Source organism: Pelmatolapia mariae, linkage group LG7 (genome assembly GCF_036321145.2).
Source record: "Pelmatolapia mariae isolate MD_Pm_ZW linkage group LG7, Pm_UMD_F_2, whole genome shotgun sequence".
Taxonomy (NCBI): domain Eukaryota; kingdom Metazoa; phylum Chordata; class Actinopteri; order Cichliformes; family Cichlidae; genus Pelmatolapia; species Pelmatolapia mariae.
In genome coordinates this window covers 62489040-62511192 of record NC_086233.1, presented here as the reverse complement: position 1 = coordinate 62511192, position 22153 = coordinate 62489040, and the positions used below count along the sequence as shown (strand labels likewise).

The 22153-nt window shown below is 41.1% G+C and overlaps 1 protein-coding gene across 1 annotated transcript in view; it reads left to right on the top strand.

Moving 5' to 3' along the window:
• The window catches only part of cdh13 (cadherin 13, H-cadherin (heart)), a 352583-nt gene extending 336684 nt beyond the window's left edge, over positions 1-15899 (top strand). The window contains exons 14-15 of the mRNA XM_063480168.1: positions 2048-2266; positions 14267-15899. Of these exons, the coding sequence (XP_063336238.1) occupies positions 2048-2266; positions 14267-14274 (227 nt within the window). The 3' untranslated portion in view covers positions 14275-15899. The remainder of the gene's footprint in view (positions 1-2047; positions 2267-14266) is intronic.
• Positions 15900-22153: the final 6254 nt, after the last annotated feature.

Below are 22153 nucleotides of genomic sequence, written 5' to 3'. Positions count from 1 at the left end.
TTCTTATAGAATTTAATTTGACTTGATTTCTTTTTCCAACCACAAGAGAAGAAACAGAATGTAGATTTATGGCACCTCAATATTGGCTTTGCTTTTTAGACCTAGAAGCGATGTCCACACTAGAGACAAAATAATCTCTAAGAGATACAAGTTAATAAAGTTTCCATTGGAAACTGCAGCAGCGTGTCAGCTGTGGTGATAAAGACAGAGCTCAGCATTAGAACATTCCAGTCCTCTGTTTTATATTTACCTGCTTTTTCTCAGAGTTGATGGAAATGACTCGTAAGAATGTAGGACAAGGGCACATGCCTCACCTACCTCCAGGATCTATGATGTGTAGGAGCACATTTTGGGCTTGCAGTATTATTATTTTGAAGAGGATAACCTAAAGCATGGACAAGAGCTGTAGGAAACTTCAAGACTTGCAGTCATGCACATGAACAAATGCAATTGATCAAATTCATACAAAACCAACCCAGAATCTCAAAGTGAATCCCCAACCACTGCTGTCCCAAGAGACACTTTAAGATAGTGCCTGTTAGACCTTTTTGGCTCCATAGTCTACAACAACAACTTCACTACTGCCCTAATTGGAAGCATTCCAACCTTCAATGCCCTAAAAACTAGATAAAAGATGAATGAGACTTCAGAGCTCTAAAGAAAAGCAACATGATAATAATAATTCTTCCTCCTCACACTGCTGTGGCACTCACAGTCACCAAAACACAACCCAAATGAGTACTTGTGAGAGATTTGAATGTTGCACAACTATAACTACCATTGTTCAGTCAAGGAAACAAACATCTTCTGGTTTAGTTCATAAAACTGAAAATGGTGTTCAGTTTTACATAACGTCATGATCAGCTGTGTGGCAGGACTCGAACACGAAAAGGTGAACTCAAAGCAGCCGCTTTATTGGCTAGAAAAACTAACATCAAATACAAAACTAAAGTAGGAACAAGAAACTCTAGAAAACAAACCAGGAACTGAGAACTAGGAGTTGGCTCGGAACACGGAGGGAAAACAGCAATGTGAGGGTAGGATGCGACAAAGGGCAGCGGAAAACACAGCGCTTAAATACACAAGAATGGGAAACACAGCTGGGACTAATCTAACATAATGAGATGAGAGGAAAGCAAAACACTGAACACAGGACGTGAGACTACCAAAGTAAAACAGGAAACACAAGACAAGCATGGAGATGCAGACTTGACCAGGAGGCACGGCTGACAGGGAACACACAGGAGAAGCACGAGCACAGAGAGTTTGAGACTAGACAAGAAAGGTGTAGCACAGGAGAGGCAAAGAAACGAAACCAAAGATCTAAAGATCACTCAAATACAACCAGACACTAACAGAAACAAACAATATTAATAAGCAAAAACCAAACGCTGAGTCACAGGACTCGGGACCGTGACAGGTCATTTATTGCCAGGAAGGTTTCCTGTAATTTTTCATCAGTCTGAGTACAGGGAGCAACATGTCCTGTTGTGTCTGATTGAACAGAGGAAGACCTCGAGGTGTTTACAGCCACCCGAATGTTCAGATAGTCATTCATCATGTACAAATCAGAGTGTGACGAAACATATCGATCTGCAGGGGGGTTGTGTGAAGAATGACCTCAGTATTTCTAACGTTTATTGCCTTATAACGTTATTTTGAGCACAGAGTTAAATGACAGATTTTCTAAGTAAACACAATTCTTAAACCTGCCTGTTTTAGAGCTCTCAGCTCTGGCAGACAGGTAAAATGTGTTGGTATGCATATTGTGACACATTTCAGCATGAAGTGCACCAGTTTCAGTATGTTCTGTTGTGTCTCTTGAGGAATTTTAAAGTATGATGCAACAAAATGTAATGAACCTGATGCAATTTAAATGGTGGCAATTTCCATTCAGCTTCAGTTGTCAGGAATGCCTTTGCACCTGCTTACTTTGTGTTTGTAGCACACACATGTTTAGTTGTGCTTTGCAAAGGAGTTCACTGTTTATGTAGAGAAGATGGACGTAACTTTGAACCCCATCCAATTTTTTTTTTGTCTTCCGCAGCGACGCACTCCCAAATCATGCTTCTGCGCAGTCTGAAGAAAGACAACTACCAACTCCCGTTGCTCATCACGGACTCAGGGGTACCCCCTTTGTCCAATAATACAGAGGTCAAGGTTCAGGTTTGCATCTGTAATAAGAACCGGATGCACTGCAGCTCGGCCCACTCCCATCGTGCCAGGTTTCTTGTGCTGCTCACAACACTCCTGCTCACCTTACTCTGTAAGTACATCGCAACCAACTCCTACAACAACAGAAAACTTGAGTTTTTTGTGTGTTTTTTATTTTCTCCTCAGCTCAAAAGTGAATTCCTGCTGATTCCAGTACAGATTTGGGTACAAAATCAATGCAGACAAACATCGAGCATCATTTTATTTAGGAGCAAAGTAGTTTTTGCACTTATGTTCACATGTAAAGAAAAAGGATTTGAATTCTTTGCCTGGGAAGAATACATCATTTAATTCAAGATGCAAAAGTGTGTCTTGTACATTTCATGTTTCTATATTTCTTGCCTACAAGCCTAAGGCGCTCCCAAGGAAGTCAAACTTGAATTTACTCTAAATATCTCATTTAAGCCAAGTGATGGTATGAATAATTCAGCCTTCTCCATTTACAGCACGTACGTAATGGAGGACATCCAACAGCTAGTTTGGTGAGAAGAAAAATCATTTGCATCTCTAAGGCCCCAGATCCCGTTCTCGCTCTGTCTGGGCTTGTTCTCTGTAGTTTATAGGCGAGCTCGCTGTATGCCGGCGGCTGTCTACAGCAGGAGGGATGGTGACAGAGTAAAGCGAGAGAAGGAGATGATGAGGAATGAGAGGGTAAAAAAAATAATGTGATGGATGGGAGGAACGGAGAAGGAATTTCATTTCAGCCCTGAAAGATGGGTAGCTGTAATTATTCCATCTTTGTTCTGCTAATTTGTGTTTGACTGTAAAATGTTTTACTTCTGATCGTGCGACAAATCACAGCCATCCTTCCCTTTGTCCTCCCAGCTCTCTTCCCTGTCTTCTTCTACTGATCTTAACACATCTTTCCTCCCTTTCTCTCATCTCCCGTCAATCCTGTCAAACTCTCTTCCTTCAGCCTCCTCTGCCACAGTTTTTTCTGTACCACTTGTCTTGTGCTTCTCTGTTTAGCCGCATTTTCCCCATAATCCTTTGCTTGTGGGCAGCATCTCTGCTGTTCTTTTTCTAGCTTCTAGTATGACTCAGTGATCTTCCTGTGGCTATAGATCAATCTGTCTATGGATGCATATCTTTTCTCTGAATACTCATTCCTAGCAGATAACTGTTACGTGTTAGGGAAAGCATTGTTTGAAGCGGCTCCTGCACCCACTCCTCATCTTCTTCTGATTCAGCCGTGTGCACTCAGTTACCTGCAACTTCTTCAACTCGTGATTCACAGGACACAAGGTATTAAATTAAAATGACGGCGTGTAGCAAGCAGCGGCATAAGCACACCGCACGACAGCGTTGATAGGCCATTAGTCGCGGTTTCACTGCGACACACTAATCATAAGCTGATGCTGCATCAGCGTTCAAGGACAAACAGCCACCTCTTGGAAAGTTTTATGGCAGTGATCCTGAGACTATCCCAGCTGGAGCAGTCAGGTAGCTTTTCACAGACTCCTTTCAGACGCAGCTTCCTATACGGGGTTTCCATGGTAGCACAAACATGTGTCTGAACTCGAAAGCCTTCTAATTGGTTGACATGCCAAAGATGATATTAAGAGAGTCTTTGCCACAGATGTCCTTTTTGCACTGAACGACAGTAGCCTTCATTACTCTACTGTAACTAGTGCAGTGATAGACAGTGGCATTCATTAACCAAATAGGTTCTCCAGAACACGGATTCTTGGATGCTTGTTCCGGAGGCTGTGTGCGCATCCGTTCATTTGGCCCGGAGTACGTTTGTGTAGTCAGAACACACGTTGCAGACGGTGGAGTTACCCCGGAGCTGGAGGTTGAAGATTACAGACAGAGAGGAAACAAGAAAAGTGTGTGTGTGTCTGTGTATCTCTACTGGGAATCTGAGACAGTATTACAGCTCAGCAACAGAGGTTCCACCAATTCAGACACAGAACATCTCCACAGACACACACACACACACTGCGGGAGCTCAGAGAGATGACTTCTGCTCAAGCTCATCACACAGACCTGTGCTGGGGGACAGATAGAGGGGACTGATCACTGCAGTGTGTAGTCAGATAGTCTGACAGAGAGGCAGAGAGTATCCTGTTCCAATTCCCTTATCTCCAAACTGAACTCTGACCCCGAAAGAGAGAGATGAGGGGAAGAAAAATGAAAAGAGCCAGAGGGGGAAGGATGGGAAAAGGAGAAGAAAGCAGTGTGCAGATTAAACTCTTTGTTTTTTGCTCGCTGGGCTACAGGCATGCAGAATGCATGGCCAGCACAACAGCTATCTTAATTCTTCTGTTTCCTTGTATCTGTAGCTCTCCTCACTCATCCTCCTTCTCTCTTAATCCCCAACCATGTCCACTAAATATTTAATCCATAAAATAATTGGCATCCACAAATCATTTCTTCAGGTAAAGCACGTGCGGTTATGTCAGTGAACATAACAGGGAAGTATCTATATTAAATATGTCTGCAGTGTGTTTACTGCCTGGAAAATGTTTATGCTGGGGGAATTGGCAGACTGCTTGCAGTCAGCATATTTCTTTATTTTTTACCTCAATATCTACATTTGCGGACTTTATTTATGGCTATGTTTAGAAAGACGTAGGTCTTTATAATTGAAACGCTTCCCTTAACTGGGCATTCTTGATTTTCAAGCTAGTGTTTTCTGTAGAACGGCCCTATCAGATGTTGCCATTATGTCAAAGCCTCTTGCACACACACAAGTTGCCCTTCAGCGCTACGATACACCATCTTCTACCTTTCCAGCCTCCTGATGTCTCTATAAAACAGGATTTTTGTCTTCCTGTTTCCATGGCATAAAGCAGGACTGCTAAAGGACACCTTGTGCTCATCATCATGTATTTAATTTTTTAAGACTCTATATTTGTCAAAATAATAAATATGTGAGACCGTCTCCTCAGCATGTGTAGAGGAGACTATTATTAGACTTTTATTAAAGGCTTATAGTCATGTTTTAAGCCTGAGCAAACTCTAACAGCCATGCCGACACATAAAATGAACATTGGTGTCTCCACTTTTAGATGGAACTCATTAGATTTGTTAGGAAGCTTCTAGGAAACAAATGTTTAACTATGTAAACTATGATTAAGAGAAGTGTACCTGTGTGCTATCTTTACTGCATCCAATGGAAACACTACTGGACAGTTTCCCTAAAGAAATGTGATGCAAATAACTAGCAGGCAGCAGAAAACTTGTTTTATTCCTATGATGAGGAGTCAACTTTCCATGTCACACTTTATCAGGTTAATGCAAACTTATGCACAGATGTCGTTCTGCACAGTGAAGTTCAAATATAAGTGAAATTGTGAAAATAAAATGTAGAGGCTAAGTCTACGCTTGAAGCCACTGAGGTGTTTGTTGGCGGGGGTGATGCGATGTCACCGGTATGAATTAACTTATTAAACTTGTTACATTCCAATAAGTCCAGCCATACTTATCTTGTCCTTTAGAATCTTTATTCCAACACCATTTACCATAACAGCGCAGCCGTCACAAACTGTTGGCTTCCTCCCGATCAACAACACCTGCTGCTAATTACGTGTGTCTACCTTAAATACCAGCACATTAACACACCATACCGAAAAACTTAAAGGTGACCTCTAGCAGCATACATAAGGTACCAAGCCAAAAATGGCTCCAACATAAAAAATAAATGTATAAGACAAGTTACATTGAACTTAACTATATTCATTCATTACCTCAGTCTTTTTATGACTTTTTTTTACACAAAATATACACCGATAAATGTGTCAGAAGAACCAGCAGAAGGAGAAAAAGGGAGAAGCAAAAGTTGTGTTTGGACTGAGGGTAATTTATCAAGCTAGTGTTTGAGTGGGGCTCAAGGAGAAAAAAGAGAAAATGACTGTAATCTGAAAAGGCGATCTTAACCAGTGCTTCAGTTCAGTATTCTCTCTAAAGCATTCAGTAGGTAGAAACAGTATCAATGGAGAAGAACGAGAAAAGAAAACTGCATCATCTGACCACCTCTATGGCAGATTTCCCTTTGTGTTTTACATTAACTGGAACCAAAAGAGTTGTGAAGCATGTACTTAATATAGCAAAGAACTGTCTCCAATCTCAACTTATCCCACCTTCATCCATCCATCCCCTCCACCATGTCCTAGCTTGCTTTCCACATCAGCTCTCAGCCACATAATGCATCACTGGGCTTGGTTTTCACACCAATACATAATATATGTAACCCCGCTGGACGAATACAGAGTACAAGTGTGTGTCTGTATTTGCAGTGTGCCAACATATACTGTGTCTTCTAATGCTCAACAAACCTTTGTTTGCAGTTGCAGGATTGGTAGATAAATCCCAGGGCTTTGCGGGGGCCTACTTCCACTCCCTCCCACTGTAAAGCTTTCTTTGTAGTTCCCTGTGCCACAGACTCGCACAAAAATCACTTCGTATACACAAATTCACAAAGATTACCATGAAAGTAGGACACAATTACAGTATTATTCTATAGTCCTGTAGGAGAAAATACATGCAGATATATTACGGCAAACGCACATACAAATGCACGTTTAGATGTAGGGTGCTAAATCTCTATTCTTCACAAGAGATAGAATTTCCTAAACGGGCACACGAAGTGATGTCAGTCAGGTTTTTCCCCCACAGGCTACAGATGCACTCAAAAACTAAAGTGACTCATAAGAAGGAGTCCTAATTTTAGAATTACAAGGAGTGTTTCTTCGCTTAATACAACTCACAGGTGGAATACTATTATAGATGACCACACTGCCCCCTATCAGTCTATATGTGAACTTGCGTGCCCTGCACAGAACATGCAGTATCTCCCTGCGGCAGCCTCACTGTTGCAAAAAAAAAAAAGTTCAAAGTTGATGATGTGAGGCTGGAAGCAGTAAGTTGGCCAATATGGACAGTATATAAATCAAGTGTATTTTAGTGGTGGTAGTGTGGACTTTGCTGGATTTTGAAGATTAATATGTTGTGGCCCAGAGTGACTTACTTTGCTTATTTGGCTTATGTGAAATGATTTGATAAAATGAGAACTTGTAGTGGAAGGAGCGCCAAAGTTCTTACTCTTTTTTTTGCTTTCTCAATCCTGCATTTCATCGTACCTGCTCTGAGTCAACCTAGGAAGGTCTTCCAGCTCAAACTGCATGCTAAACTCTTTTCCTCCCAGGATTACAAGCTTCAGCTGCATTAATGCACTGCAGAGAACTGCAGATTTTCTCTGTGTTTCTCTGTGTTTTCAGCAAGTGTAATGATGTAATTCCAAGGGTATAGGCGAGAGAGAGAGACAGTGAGAGGGTGGAGTAAAAACAAGGCATTTATCATTAAACACAACAAACAACTCCCAGCCCAGATGCCACTAATTTACCTCCATCCTTCTGGGGTTTTAGACCACACTATTCCTCCTTTCTGATCCCTCGCTTTACTCTGACAGCCACTTTTCGTCTTCCTTCTCTAGCTCTACACTAATCCCCTCCCAGCTACTGAGACAGGATGTTTAGGGGCTTATTTACTCTTGTATAAATACGACTTTTTCATAGCTTTCCTTAAAGAAGCCGCACGCCAGAAAGATGCGTATGGCTGAAGGGTTGTCTCTTCCTTCACTGAATCACGCTGTGAAGATCTTTGAACCAAGATATGAAAAGATACGTTAGTGCCCTGTTTCTTAAGACAACAGGCGTGAACCACTTGAGCTCTGACTGTACTGTAATGAGTGCTCTGATACCATCAGAGTGTATTCATAAATAATGACAAGTAACTTATACTACTAGAAAACACAGAGTAACATGGAAACTGTACATGTTGACATTTTTGGGACACCAAAAACGTTGCTGTATTTGCTTTAAAAATGTTTGAATAATTTCTTGATCATTAGCAAGTCATGCTTAAAGGCTTCATAAATAGTTAATGATTATGAATTTGTTGCATCAGACAGCCCTCGTGTATTATGAATGATTTATTGCTACATTTGTACATCTGGTAAATGGCAGGGACACGTAGGAGCTTCTCAGTCCCCAAACTGGAAGCAAAAGTCAAGAAAAATGTACGACACAGACAAGGTAATGCAAATTTTAACACCAGCTGCTTGATTTCCACAGCCGGGCAAAGTTCTGTATTAACACCAGCCCCTGAAAAGAGTTCTTACAGCTTACTTTCATTACAGGTTAATAATAATTATGGTAGTGTCACATTTAGATTCCAGGACCTTAGTACTGTGCACAGTTTTATTCACACTTTACATAGAATCAAACTATTATTGCAAGCAGACACTGCTGAACGACTGAGCCTTGCCTACAGGCTTTAACATTTGGATAAATCGGTGCAAACGGTTAAAACAGAACTTTTAATCGGCTTAATCTTTTTCAACAACACGACCCAGCTGACTGTTATTAATTTTAGCAATAAGGAGGCAAAGAGACAGCTCCCTGTTTACATCAGGGGAGCTGACATGGAGCAGGTGATGAGCGTTTTTCTTGGGAACCAATTTTACAAAATTCTCGTACTCGAGGCACATGTCCATCTTGGTAAATAAAACTCAGAAGCAGCTCTATTGCTTATCTTTAATGTGTGCAGTGTTGCCTTCTGGTAGTACAGTCTCCTCAGTTCCGACTACCTTCCTTCTGTTTGTTATCATCCGTCTGCACTTCTCCAGTCCGAATAATATTCCGATGTTGCATTTGTAGATCCGTGTGGTATGGATCAGTGAATCACTGTCTCATTCACTCCTGGCATACAGCTTGATATCTTCCATGTAGAGGAGGTGCCTAATGGTTGCTCCATTCCATAGTGGGTATGTGTAGCCAGCCTTGTTAATGATCTGGCTGAGGGGGATCAGGCCTGTGTAGTAACTTGATGGTGACTTGTGCAGTCAGCTTGAACTGGGCTTTTCCAGCCACATCCTGATGAAGACTTTTATGGTCCTGTTAATCTTTTATATTTTTAGGTTGCTCAGTCTGGTCTTACAGTCTTTAGTTATTGCTCTATCTACCAGGAGATGGTGTTTGTCTTGTACTCCTTTGTTTTGTTTGCTCATGTATTGTTCATCTTAGCCACTATGATGCCTGACAGGAGCTTCCATGTTGTATTGAGGCAGGTTGTTGGATCCTCGGGAATCAGGACACCAAGCATTGTTGTTATGTGAGCATTATTCTCTCATATGCTTTTCCACTATTGATGTGTCTTCAGCCTTGGTGGGGCACTTCTAATAATGTTTTCCTTCCACTCCACCCAAGTAAACCTTGATGGTTGAGTGGAGAACATCTTTTTTATACTCCTGGCTTCTTTCTCACTGGTATACCTCTTCAAGCAGCTATACAAGGCTACGAGTCTTTGTTTTGCAGTTCCTAAGACCTCTGGTTTGGGCAGCTTGTTGTACTTTTTGGCACTCCTTTCTTTATCACTTCTTTCCACAGTTTTGATAGTTGGCAAACCTCCCTCTGTACTGCCTTGATCTTGACCTCTAGTCTTCTTCTCCATGGAGGGTTCTGCTCCTTTTGGCTGTTCATCTTATAGCCAAGCATCTGAAGGATAACTGCTACCATTGTGTAGATCGTCTGGTTAGTTTTAATGATGGTCGCAGTAGGCATTGTCCATAATGCTGCACTCACATCTTCTAGTAGTCTTTCAGGCGAGTACTTCATAGTCATAGAGTGACCAGGTTTCCAGCTTAGCTATGATTTATAAATATTCCCGCTCGCCCCTGGGGGCGGTTTTTATCCTTCAAGCTCGGGTCCTGTACCAGAGGCCTGGGAGGGTGAGGGTCCTGAGCAGTATCTTAGCTGTTCCTAGGACTGCGCTCTTCTGGACAGAGATCTCGGATGTTGTTCCTGGGATTTGCTAGAGCTTGGGTGTCACTGGATCGAATGCTCCGATTACCACTGGGACCACTGTTACCTTCACCCTCCACTTCTCTCCACTTCCACTCCACTTCGTCTTTGGTATTTCTCAAGATTCTCATGTTTCTCCTCCCTGATGTTGCTATCACTCTGTATAACATCTGTCATATGACCATCTTCCCCTGCTTGTCCACCACTGCTATGTCTGGTTAGTTTGCCATCACCAGTTTGTCTGTCTGTATCTGGAACTCCGACAGGATCTTGGCTCAGTCATTCTTGACCACCCTCAGGGGGCGTCTCCCATTTTGACCTCGAGAACTTCCGATGTATCTGCATACTATGCTAGCCTTGGTCATGGCGCTCCATGTATGCCCTGCCTGCTAGCATCTTGCACTCTCCTGTCTCAGTGCTGGATTGTCTCAGGGGCATCTTTACACAGCCTGCACCTGGGGTCTTGCCTTGTAGACCCCAGCCTCTATGGATCTTGTACTTAGTTCCTGTGTTGCCATGATTAGTGCCTCTGTGCTGTCTTTCAGTCCAGCTTTGTCCGGCCTCTGGTAGGATTTCTGGATGTCATCTCTGGCCTCTGCATGCATGGTTTCCACCTTGAAGCATGGAGGAGGAGGTGTGATGATGTGGGGGTGCTTTGCTGGTGACACTGTTGGGGATTTATTCAAAATGGAAGACAGACTGAACCAGCATGGCTACCACAGCATTCTGCAGCGACATGCCATCCCGTCTGGTTTGGGTTCAGTTGGACCATCATTTCTTTTTCAACAGTACAATGACCCCAAACACACCTCCAGGCTGTGTCTGGGCCATTTGACTAAGATGGAGAGTGATGCAGTGATGTGGCCTGGCCTCCACAGTCACCTGACCTAAACCCAGTGGAGATGGTTTGGGATGAGATGGAGCGCAGAGTGAAGGCAAAGGGCCAACAAGTGCTCAGCATCTCTGTGAACTCCTTCAAGACTGTTGGAAACCATTTCAGGTGACGACCTCATGAAGCTCATGGAGAGAACGCCAAGAGTGAGCAAAGCAGGAATCAAAGCAAAGGGGGAATATTTTTGAAGAATCTAAAATATAAAACTTGTTCTGAGTCATTCCAACTTTTTTTGTTTACTACATGATTCCAGTGTGTTCGTTCATAGTTTTGATGCCTTCAGTCAGAATCTACCAAGCATCTGAAGGATAACTGCTACACCTTAAACCTCCTTCTAAATGAAAATAAAGAAAACCCATTAATGATAAGGTGTGTCCAAACTTCTGACTGATACACACACACACACACACACACACACACACACACACGGAGAGCACAGTAAGGCTTATTAACACAGTTTCTTTATAATGCTTCTTACTCCTTGCTGCTGCAGTGCCTCTGTGTTCAGCTTGTAACCATGACATACCTGAGTTAATCTAGTGTCACCTTCGTCTCCTTTCAGCAATTAGACAGGCTGGGGAATCTGTTGCTGCTCCCTCCAGTGTCCTGATTGTTCCTCACCTCCTGCAGCTTGTTAAATTTATACTAAGCTGTTGCTTTTACCCACAGAGACTTACCATAAGTGAAAATGGCAAAGTCAACATCTGTGATGTGCTGTGATATTTAAATAGATCATTCATGGTAAAAGAAGGTGTGAACTGGAATGTATTCCTTTTTTCTATTACTATAAAATGAAACCTGATTCACTTTATGGCATCGGTTGGAGAAATGAAATGGGAACTAAAGAATATGAATGTAAACATAAATAAATGGGGAAGTGAAAGGTACTGTTATATCACTTATACTGTTAAGACTGTCTTATATTTACAGCACATCTATATGTACATCCATGTTTGACACTTTGCAGTAAACAGTGTGAATAAAGAAATTTAATGTAACGTAAATATAACATATAACATAAAGAACTTGCTCATAGGGGGTCATGTGATCGTTGGGCCGTTCTCTGTTTTCTTTCTATTATTGTTTGGTCTTTACAATATAAAGCGCCTTGAGGCGACTGTTGTCGGGATTCGTCGCTATATAAATAAAACTGAATTTAGTTGAATGTCAAGACTTGCATCTACTTGTCTTTGTTAGATAAAGAACAATTCTGTCAGACTCTCATTAGGCTTGCAAACCTAGTATTTGAGTTTCGAGTACCTTCAAGTACTAAATAAATAAATGCCTTTTATATTCAGCTAACTCAGAACTCCATGTTTTGGAATGATACTGTTTCATTTTACAGTGTTAGGGACAATTATAGCTCACTTTCCTCAAGATAGCTTCATAATGTCACAAAGAGACAGAAAGAGAGGTAAAGATAAGGGAGCGCTTACACAGAGAAATGACTGAAAGGCGTGCTGGCATGTCAAATGCATTGTTTTTTTTGACTGATACTGACTGCCAACTTATTATACAAAGCACACAAGAGCTGTGACCGTAACTCATGCACCCACTCATGTGCTGACAATGGAAATCCATAAAGAATAATGCAACAGTAAACGCTTTAGAAAGAAAAACTAGCTATGACAAATTGCCACCTACAAATTTGTTGTTTTATACACATTTTGTTGCATGCATTTTGCTAGATTAGCAGTAAAATGCAAGGTTTACAGGTAAGCCTGTTAAGTAAGGAAAGTGCTGTATACTGAGCTGTTATTAAAAAAACATAGCATAAGCTTTAAAAGGTAAGCACTCCAAGTGTTACGTTAAAGCTATTAAAATACAAAGTATCAGACAGAAAATATCAGACGGCTGTGTGTACTGGAACTAGGTTCTCCTTCATTCTGCAGACTGCATTTTAAGGTTTTAGAAGATTTAACCGAACATGGGACAAGAAATGACACAATTTCTTATGATCCGATCAATTAAGTAATAAAGACAGTGAGAAAGTCTATTTTGAAGACCTACAGTAAGGTGCAGTGATGTGAGATTTAGACAATAAATGTGCCGAGTTCCTCTGGTGGAAGGAGCGCTGTCGATGTTTTTGTTTCATTTGTATAAAATATACAGTATACTGATTATGTTCTATTTTACTTCCTCGACTGTAAGGGGACCAATTAGCTGCTTATCTCTGTCGACAGTGCACATTCACACAAAGAACCTGAGAATCCCCCTTCTTAGCATGGATTCGTATGAATTAACACAAAATAATGTGGATTAGTGGAGCAGGCATTAAAAGTAAAAGTTGAGCTAATTTATTGTTACAATATGTTTAGTATTATTAACTTGTAATTCCATTTAATTCAATAAAGTGCTGATGAATGGACTCAAAAAGCACGGGTGTGTAACTAAGATTGTCCAAAACATGTCGTATCCAATATATAATCACATCATATCAGAGAAGAGATAAAAATGGAGGTAATGGAAGAAAAAGAGGAGGCAGGATAATGAAAATGGCAAACAGGAGTAAGGGTTTCTATCCAACACTCAGCCGTCTCCAGACATATCAGAAATAGAAGGCAGACTATGCGGAGATGGCTGCCAGAGAGGCAATCAATAAACTTTCACATTTCATGCTGCAGTGTGCGTCTGTGTGCGTGCGTGTGCCCGCTGTGTGTATTTATGTGACTATATGCGTTGCTGTATCAAATTTGAAACTACCTCACTGAAAGCAGTTGTGCCAGACTGATGAGACAAGCTGTCACATTACTAGAAAATGTACCCGACTACACCCCCCCATTCTTTTGTATCACTGCCCAAACCCAACATATGACCTTTGAGGTTCCCACCATGATGTTCGGGCTTGGCCGCGGTCGAACATCATATTTTGGCCTCAGGGCAGTCCTCAGTACTCAATCTGAAGTAAACTTTTAAGTATTATACAGATACACATCAATGCCCAATTAATCTTAGCAGCAGCCGGTCCAGAAACCGCCTCTTAATGGCAAATCAAAAGCTCGGTGTACTAGTCTGTGCTCTTACGTTAGGGAGAGCTGCTTGTATTGATCGACCTGTCCAGAATGCTAAAGAAGGTACACGCTGACACCGTTTTAGTGTGGACGTTCACATTAAAGACAATAACGTGGTTGATGGTGCCTAAAGGCGGCCTAAGAGCGAATAGCTCTAACTTCTCTCTTCTTTTCTTATTGAATTTTTAATAATGCGATAGCATCACCTGTCCTGTGTAATTGATTGCAGCTGATCTGGTTCGCCGATGACCTTGACTTTTACCGTATCTCCTATCTTCCCTTCCCTTCCTTTCTCCCCTCTCTCTGCCTTATTTCCTCCTCTCTTTCATCCCTTCTCCCACCAGGCCTGTAGATCCTGCTGAAACCTCCTGTAGTCATTTTTTGCAACACCGAAAAGCAACGACTTATCTCCCCCACGCAACCCGGGCTTAGGAGAGAAGAAAAAGAAGACAAATAAGAGGAAGAAGAAGGAACGAGAAGAGGTCTTATAAACCACGACAAATCAAACAAGAAAATACTGGAAATCCCCATCGGCCCGAGCGCTGTACAACACCACTGTGGTTTTTTTGGTTTGCTTGCTTTTTTAAACTCACTTCTCCTTCTCCTTCTCCTCATATGTGCTTTTCTCGTTGCATCTGTCCTTTCCTGCATCAGTCTTCTCTCTTCTCCTCTATCATCTCCCTCCTGTACTTCATCCACTATTGATTATTCCATTTCTTTATACAGTTTCCATTGTATTCCATTTTGGCACCTCTCTTCTCTGGCAGCCAAACACTGGGTGTTGGGAGCATTTGTGGCAACATGCCACATCTGTAGGAGATACTTGAAACAACATGTCTATTGATATTGTAACAAAAACAAAAGATAAAGAAATCAGATTCATGTTGAACCACACCTTAAACCTCCGATCTTTTCCCTAAGCTCATTTGAAATCTGGTAAGCTTTTATTTTTCACCCTCTTTCCCGATCATTGCTCTCTCTGTTTTCTTTTCTTTTTTTTCCCTCACCCACCCACGAATAGAAAAATCGCTCCGATATCTATCAGCGACTCCTCTCCTGCCTCCCCGTCTATCTATTGACCTCTCTCTGTCTCTCACTGGACCAGGAAACATTGCAAAAGCTGAGCTACTGTCCTGGTCGGGGAAGAGCATTGACTTTTTGATGTGTTTCTTTCTTTTCTGGTCACAGACTGTGTTTGATCTTGTTTCACTCTTTAAGCAGACAGAACAAAGCCTGTTTCCTTTGTCTGCAGTGGTTGTTGTCTTTTAGGACGAGGTGGTAGCCATAAGCCTTCAAAGTCAGAAACTCTCTGGAGTCGTTTCTTCGATTTGCTTCTGTTTTTATTGCATTAGTTGTCATGGAGTGGAAAACAGTCTATCTTTATAGTAACGGTGTAAACCTTAAAAACAAAAAAGTACTATTATAAATATTTTATTTTTTACCATTGTATAAATATATACTATTGATTAACTTATGTACTTTGATTGCAAGTTCTTCGGTCGCCCACACAGTGGTTAAATTAAAAAAAAGAGGAAACATTTTCTGTGAATTTTAGGCACTATTTCTAATGCTATTGATGTGTTGACTATTTTATTGTAACATCTTTTTTTCTTTCCTTTCCTTTTTTGTTCCTTATTTTAAAATCTGTGATTAATTGCAGAATCAGGAGTCGTGTTTATATGACTACATTTGTGTTTAGGTTCGATTCTGTCTCCAGTCAGTTCTGTCCTCTCCTGTTCGCCCTCTGTCTCTCATTACAAGACACAAGAAGACGTGTACGAAGAAAACAAAGGCTGTGGTTTCGCTGGATAGTTCTGCTTTTTTCTCTTGCGCTCATCTAAAGAACTTAGTGTGTGTGGGTCCGTTTGGAAGACCACCTTAAAGAAAAAGATGACATTTTGAATGAGTTATGTCTGTCTTTTGCACTAATTTAATAAAGCCGTTACTGAAATTCCCACAATATTATTTTGGAAATTGTGTTATTCCTGAAAATCGTTTTTTACTCCTTGGGAGAACACGCTGTTAGCCCGTTCAGCAAAAAATGAAAGTTAGCCTGTTTTTATTTTTATTTTAGGGTCAGAATTACTAATTAGGGCAATTTAATTTAGTGTGCGCTCATTTATGAACATGGATGGAATAACCAAAAAAAGACCTGATAATCTTCTTGCAAAAGCAAAAGAGTGTAAGTGCAGATTTATACAGAGAAGATCTTCATTATTAAAAAATAAGTCCATCGTATGAAATCTGTGTACTATGGTTGACCTGTAGGATATGTGGAAGAGCACATAACCTTATTTACTTTTCCAGTCTTAGTGAAATTCCTGGTAATGTGCTGCGTGTACCGCTCTCATTTTTCTTTGCTTTTTGGGGGTTTTGGGGTCAAAGGAAAGAATCAGGGCAACAACTCAACACATTTTGCTAAATACAAATTAAATAGTGACACCTGAATTGGATATTCTAAGATTAGGCATTAATTTATGACGCTTCAAATGTACTGGTTATGTTCTGACAGACATTTAAATATGCATTGTACGATCGGTTTGATGCTACAGAGAAGTAATACAGTGCAAAAAGTGATTTTGCTGCCTGCAGTATGAGTTGTGTATTAAACTACTATTCTCTCCATTCCACCTATGATCCCTATTACATTCTGCACTCTTACAGTAAAATAGCAAATGGGCAGTGAATACCTGTGACTGTGAATGGGAAGATTGCAGGTTCAACTTCTGGTTGGCTTGGGAACATAATGTGAGGCAGCGAGCAGCAGTATGGCTCAATGCCAAGAAAGAGCACTGCAGATTAAATGTTGAAAGTGTTGATGGAAAAGCATAGAGAAGCTCATATGGTAGCAGTAGTCAGGAGTAGTATAGAGGTATGTGAGGGTGGTGCAGGACATGTATGAGGACAGCCAGGCAGTGGTCAGGTGTGCAGGACAAGTGACAGAATGGTTCAAGGTGGAGATTATCAGGAATCAGTTCTGTTTGCAGAACTTTTGTTTGCGCTCGTGATGGATAGGTTGGCAGATGAGGTCAGGCAGGAGTCTCTGTGGACGATCACATTTGCAGACAACATTTTGATTTGTAGTGGGAGTAGGGAGGTGGTGCAGAGGTGGAGGTATGCTCTGCAGAAAAGAGGAGTGAAAGTAGAAGCAAGAAGGAAATTCCTGGGGTCAACCATCCCAAGCAACGGACAATGCACAAGAGAAGTGAAGAAGAGCGTGTAGGCAGGGGTGGAACAGGTGGAGACAAGAGCTGGGTGATTTGTGACAGGAAGACAGGAACAAGAGTGGAAGGGAAGCTTTATAAGACTGTAGTGAGACCTCCTATCATGTGTGGTTCGTAGACAGCAGTACTGACAAAAAGACAGGAGGCAGTGCTAAAGGTGGTAAAGCTGAAGATGAGTTTTAATGGGAGCGACTAGGATGAACATGATTAGGAAATGAGTACATCAGAGAGACAGCTCAGGTTGTGCGGTTTGGAGATAAAGCTAGAGAGGCAAGGAGGTTGAGATGGTTTGGTGGAGCTGGCAGGCAAAAGGAATAGAGGAAGACCACAGAGAAGGTTTACAGAGTGACAGAAGAGGATGCTACGGATAGGGTGAGATGGAGGCAGATGATCCATAGTGGCAACACTCAAAAGGACTCAGTGCAGAGGAAAAGAACCAAAGCTTTGGTAGGGACCCTTAATGTCACTGTCAGACCGTTTGGAACGTACGTATGTTTTTGCTCCTGTTTCATAAGCTGAACAACAATGAAAAATGGTTAGCATGTGTCTAATTGAGTGTTTGTAACTGTGACGACTAACATTGGTGTTTTATACAGACAACAGTGATTGATAAATAAACTGTGTTAAAAGTCATCACCAGTTTACAGCATGCTGAATATTGGCTATGAAACACTGTATATGATATAGTACAGTTTAGCATCTGAAGCCTGTAAATCTCTATCTTGAAGAGGAAAATATGTGTGGGGTAAGAGAATAAGCGAATAGAGGGACTCAAAGAAGCAGTGACACAGCAAGAAAGTCTATTCTCTTCCTCTATTGCTTTTTATTCATTTTTGACAGGTGCTGAACACTAAGCCAACAAAGTGACTTTTATCCAGAGAGGTTAAAAGGGTACGTTTCCTCTGATGTATGCTGACACCAGCTGGAGCGATGGTGAGGAGATAACGATGGCCATTTTATCTCTTTAGCGCTGCAACAAAACCTCAGCATCACTTGGATGTTAAATTCTTAAATCAAAACATAAAGTTTTATTCATTCGCAGTTTTAGATTTTTACACTCTTTGAGTTTTCAGCGACAAAGAGACACGACACAGTGTGTAATGTCTTCACTGATGTATGCGCCCTAAACGCGTAGCTGTCAGCTCTCCTTATTTTAACAAACAGTGAGGCCTAACAACCCTGGCGTCTCGCTTTATTACTCTGATTATTTTATATATTTTTAGAAAATCTGCTTTTACAATGAAATCTCTGATCTCTCACTGTGACATATATACATGTGAACATTTCGCAGGCAACCTGTCTTTGTTGATCAGTGATTATTCTTATAAAGAGAAACTATTATTTGAGCTAAACTGCCTTCTATTGAGCCTTTTCAGACTCAAAGACTTGACTTTAGGAAGAAATGGGAACTTGCAAAAGCATCGACTTAGCCAGCATGCTTTTAAAATGTACGTTCACGTACAGTCTAATGTTGTAAATTAAGTCTTGCACATACAGAGCCTGTAATAGTTTCCATTCTGGCAAAATGGAACCATTAAAAGTAATTACTGGATGACTTTACTAGTAGAAAAAAATTTGATGTGTTGTTCCTGTGTTATATTAATTTTTTTTTCAGGTTATTTGCGTTGGACATAATCATAATGATATCTAAGCAAAATGGTTCGGGTGGTAAAGAAAATGTAACTTAAATATATTTCACTGTCTGTGCTCTAAACTGACAGGACTCGGAGCAGCTGTGTCCACGCTGTCACTGCAGCTCTACTTTACTGCTAAGCAAGTCAAAATAACAGACTACACTACAAAAACTCATTTCCTGTTGTTATCTTGTCCTAACACTTTATAGCAAACAGCCTACTCACAACTTTACTGTCACACATTTTAATAAAATCTGCCTTGTTCTTGGGAAACCGTCTTGCAGCTACGCATACGCCGGTGCGTATCTGCACATTATCACAAAATGCTGCTTGTGTTGAGAAGTTGAGAAAATGATGGGCGAGGCGTTCATTAAACAAAACAAAACATTGCAGCTACTTACTTATAGCCTTAATTTACAGCCATATGCAGAATACTGCGTGTGATGCATTGGCACATAATTCCATATGCTCATTAGCTGGAGGTTGATGGATTCGTGTGCCACGTTTTATTTTTGTGTTTCATGTCGCACACTCGTGCGGTGAAAAGCAGGTATTTTTTCTGAGACTCGTGATTTGACAATGAGGGACGAGGTAACGGGAAGGACAAACAGGAAGTTGAATAGTTGAAAAACAAACTATGAGATTCATATGGAGTGAAGTCAAAGTGACTTTTCCTCTGCCTCCTCGTTTTAAAAACAAAACCATCCATTGGTTGTTTTCATTTTGCGTCCAAATTCCTAGTTGCTGCTTAATAGCGTTGCTGGTGTGTAGGATCTATACATTTCATTCTAGAAATGCCAATAGCAACCATACTATCCAGTAATAATGGTACTAATATCCTTCATCCACCATCTCCCACTCAGCCATTCAGACTCATTTATTCCCTCCTAGATGATCATTTAGCACCTATTAACACAAGATCCTCATCTGTAATGACTGCTTGATTATCATTTCACTCTCATTCTACTTTGGCTTAGCAAGGTTAAGTAACGCCCTGAACCTGTGACAAATGCTGAATGGGCCATTGACAGATATTGGTGGTAATTACAGTACCGATATATTCGAGCCGGCCCAAAGGGTCGCTTTATTATTTGCCCCATCCATCAGCTGGTATTTTCCTTCACTCCTCGCTCTGATAATGTAGCGTACCCACTTTAATCTGATGACCATGTCACCCCGAACCTTAACAGCGGTGACACATATACCCACAGTCAAGTTCAAAATGTGGCACTCAAATCATTATCCTGGTCCCACAACATCTTGCATATGCATTCAAACAGATTAAAACATTTATGCCTCTCAGGGGCCGATGGTTCCCTGACAGTAGCATGCAATGATTCTTAAAACTCTGACACTGCCATTCACCTCAGCTTTTGTGTTACTGGTCATTCACAAGCGGCAGCATGATGACAAAGTAAACTAAATGGTTATTTGGGGGTTTTTTTGCCAATTTTCGATTTTTAAAATCTGAACGTGAAACACAAAATAATAGCAATGATATTAATACAAAGAAAAGTAACAGCTTTCTATTATCTTCCTGTAAATGTGCACCAAATATGTTCTTTAAATATAATCACTGCTGTGTTATCAGCCTTGACACAGAAGGATACCACTATCAAGGGCATGGATATACGAGTCAAGCTGCACTACACCCTCCAGATAAAGGAGGCACATAGAGAACAAGACTACACTGACCTTGATCTGCACTGAGATGAGGGTACTTCCCTACAGCTTTTATCTGTAATGTTTTTGATCACAAGTCTGTAATAAGAAGCTCGTTTTGCTTTTGTTTTCCATTTTCTTATTCTTTTGCAATCCAGGCTTTTCTTTCTATGTGGATACATGATCAGTTCTCTTTTTTATTTCATCACCGGCTAGGTCACCCCCTGGGTTATTCATCAACAAAAACTACATTTTTCTTAGTAAAAGCTCAACAATCACTGGCCATGCATCCCATTTGGGAATACTTGATGAAAAAGCTGTTTCCTATTCTTAACCCAATGAAACGTATTACCACGGGATCTTTTGTGAAGGGACGTAGGACATTTGTATTCTACAGCATTTGTATTCTATTTTTATCCTATTGTATATTTTATTCTATTTTATTCTACTGTATATAATATTTTATTTTATTTTATTCTATTCTGTACAGTTGTGTACTGTATTTATTCTTATTGCATTCTAATTTTTGCTTCATAACTTTTGCACTGTCCACTTCCTGCTGTGACAAAACAAATTTCCCACGTGTGGGACTAATAAAGGTTATCTTATCTTATCTTAACTATTTAAAAACAAAATCCTGTCCGTTTGGAATCAGAATTGTGATCTAAATGCAATGTGGTACTAAACCCATTTTGCTTTTCCAAACGAGGGTGGGAAGCCAAAATAATGCCCCCCAGGAGCCAGAGGCAGACAGAGATGGAACCAGGACAATCATGCCATCTGCAGCCTCTGAGACTACCGAAGACCTGAGGCCACACGTCTCAGCAACAACTGCATGCCAATCCTAGCAGGAGAAGAAGAGAGGCCCTACATGATGTGCCCACGGCCAAAGGGTGAGAGTCCCAGAGGATCAGAGGCAATAGGCAGTCGACACCGCTAGAGGCCGGCCGCCGTGGTACCAGTCGAGAATGGGGTCCCAGGTGCTCAACAATCAACCGGCACCCAGGAGCCCCAGAGAATCAGACATCCTAACATGGGTCAACCAGTGCTTTTAATTTAATTCAATTCAATTTCAATTTATACAGTGCCAAATCACAACAGCACTTTGGCGACAATGGGAAGGAAAAACTCCCTTTTAACAGGAAGAAACCTCCAACAGAACCAAGGTCAGGGAGGGGCGGGGCCATCTGCTGCGACCGGTTGGGGTGAGTGTGACATTTAACGTTCCAAAAGTAAGTGTAACTGTAAATATGAACTAAAGACTGCAGTGGCACAAATAGCATAATGGATGCAAGTTAATTGTTCCAGAAGGGCCATCTAACAGCGCACAAGGATGTAAAAGGTGTTATTGTGCTGCTGTGACGCTGCTGGAGCATCTGCACAGGCTCGAGCTCAGCTTTGTGAAACTTATATTGTAAGTGTTCAGATGCAAACGCTAGTACGTGTGTAATAGCTTTTTCTATATCATTTAAGGAGCATTTGGTTCCAGCTGCAGAGATGGTGTGCACTCTCAATATAGGTACAGGGAATTGCACTAGTTCCTTCTGAAGGAGACTGGTGCTGTAGGAATACAGATGTAGGAATGCTGTAGGAATACAGAATACAGATGTTGTTTTTATTGCAGAACTTGCATTTGCAGTAAGACGGGTTTACTGCTACATATGTATATGTATTTATATGTACTGCTACACAGCAGTACATATAAAAGCAA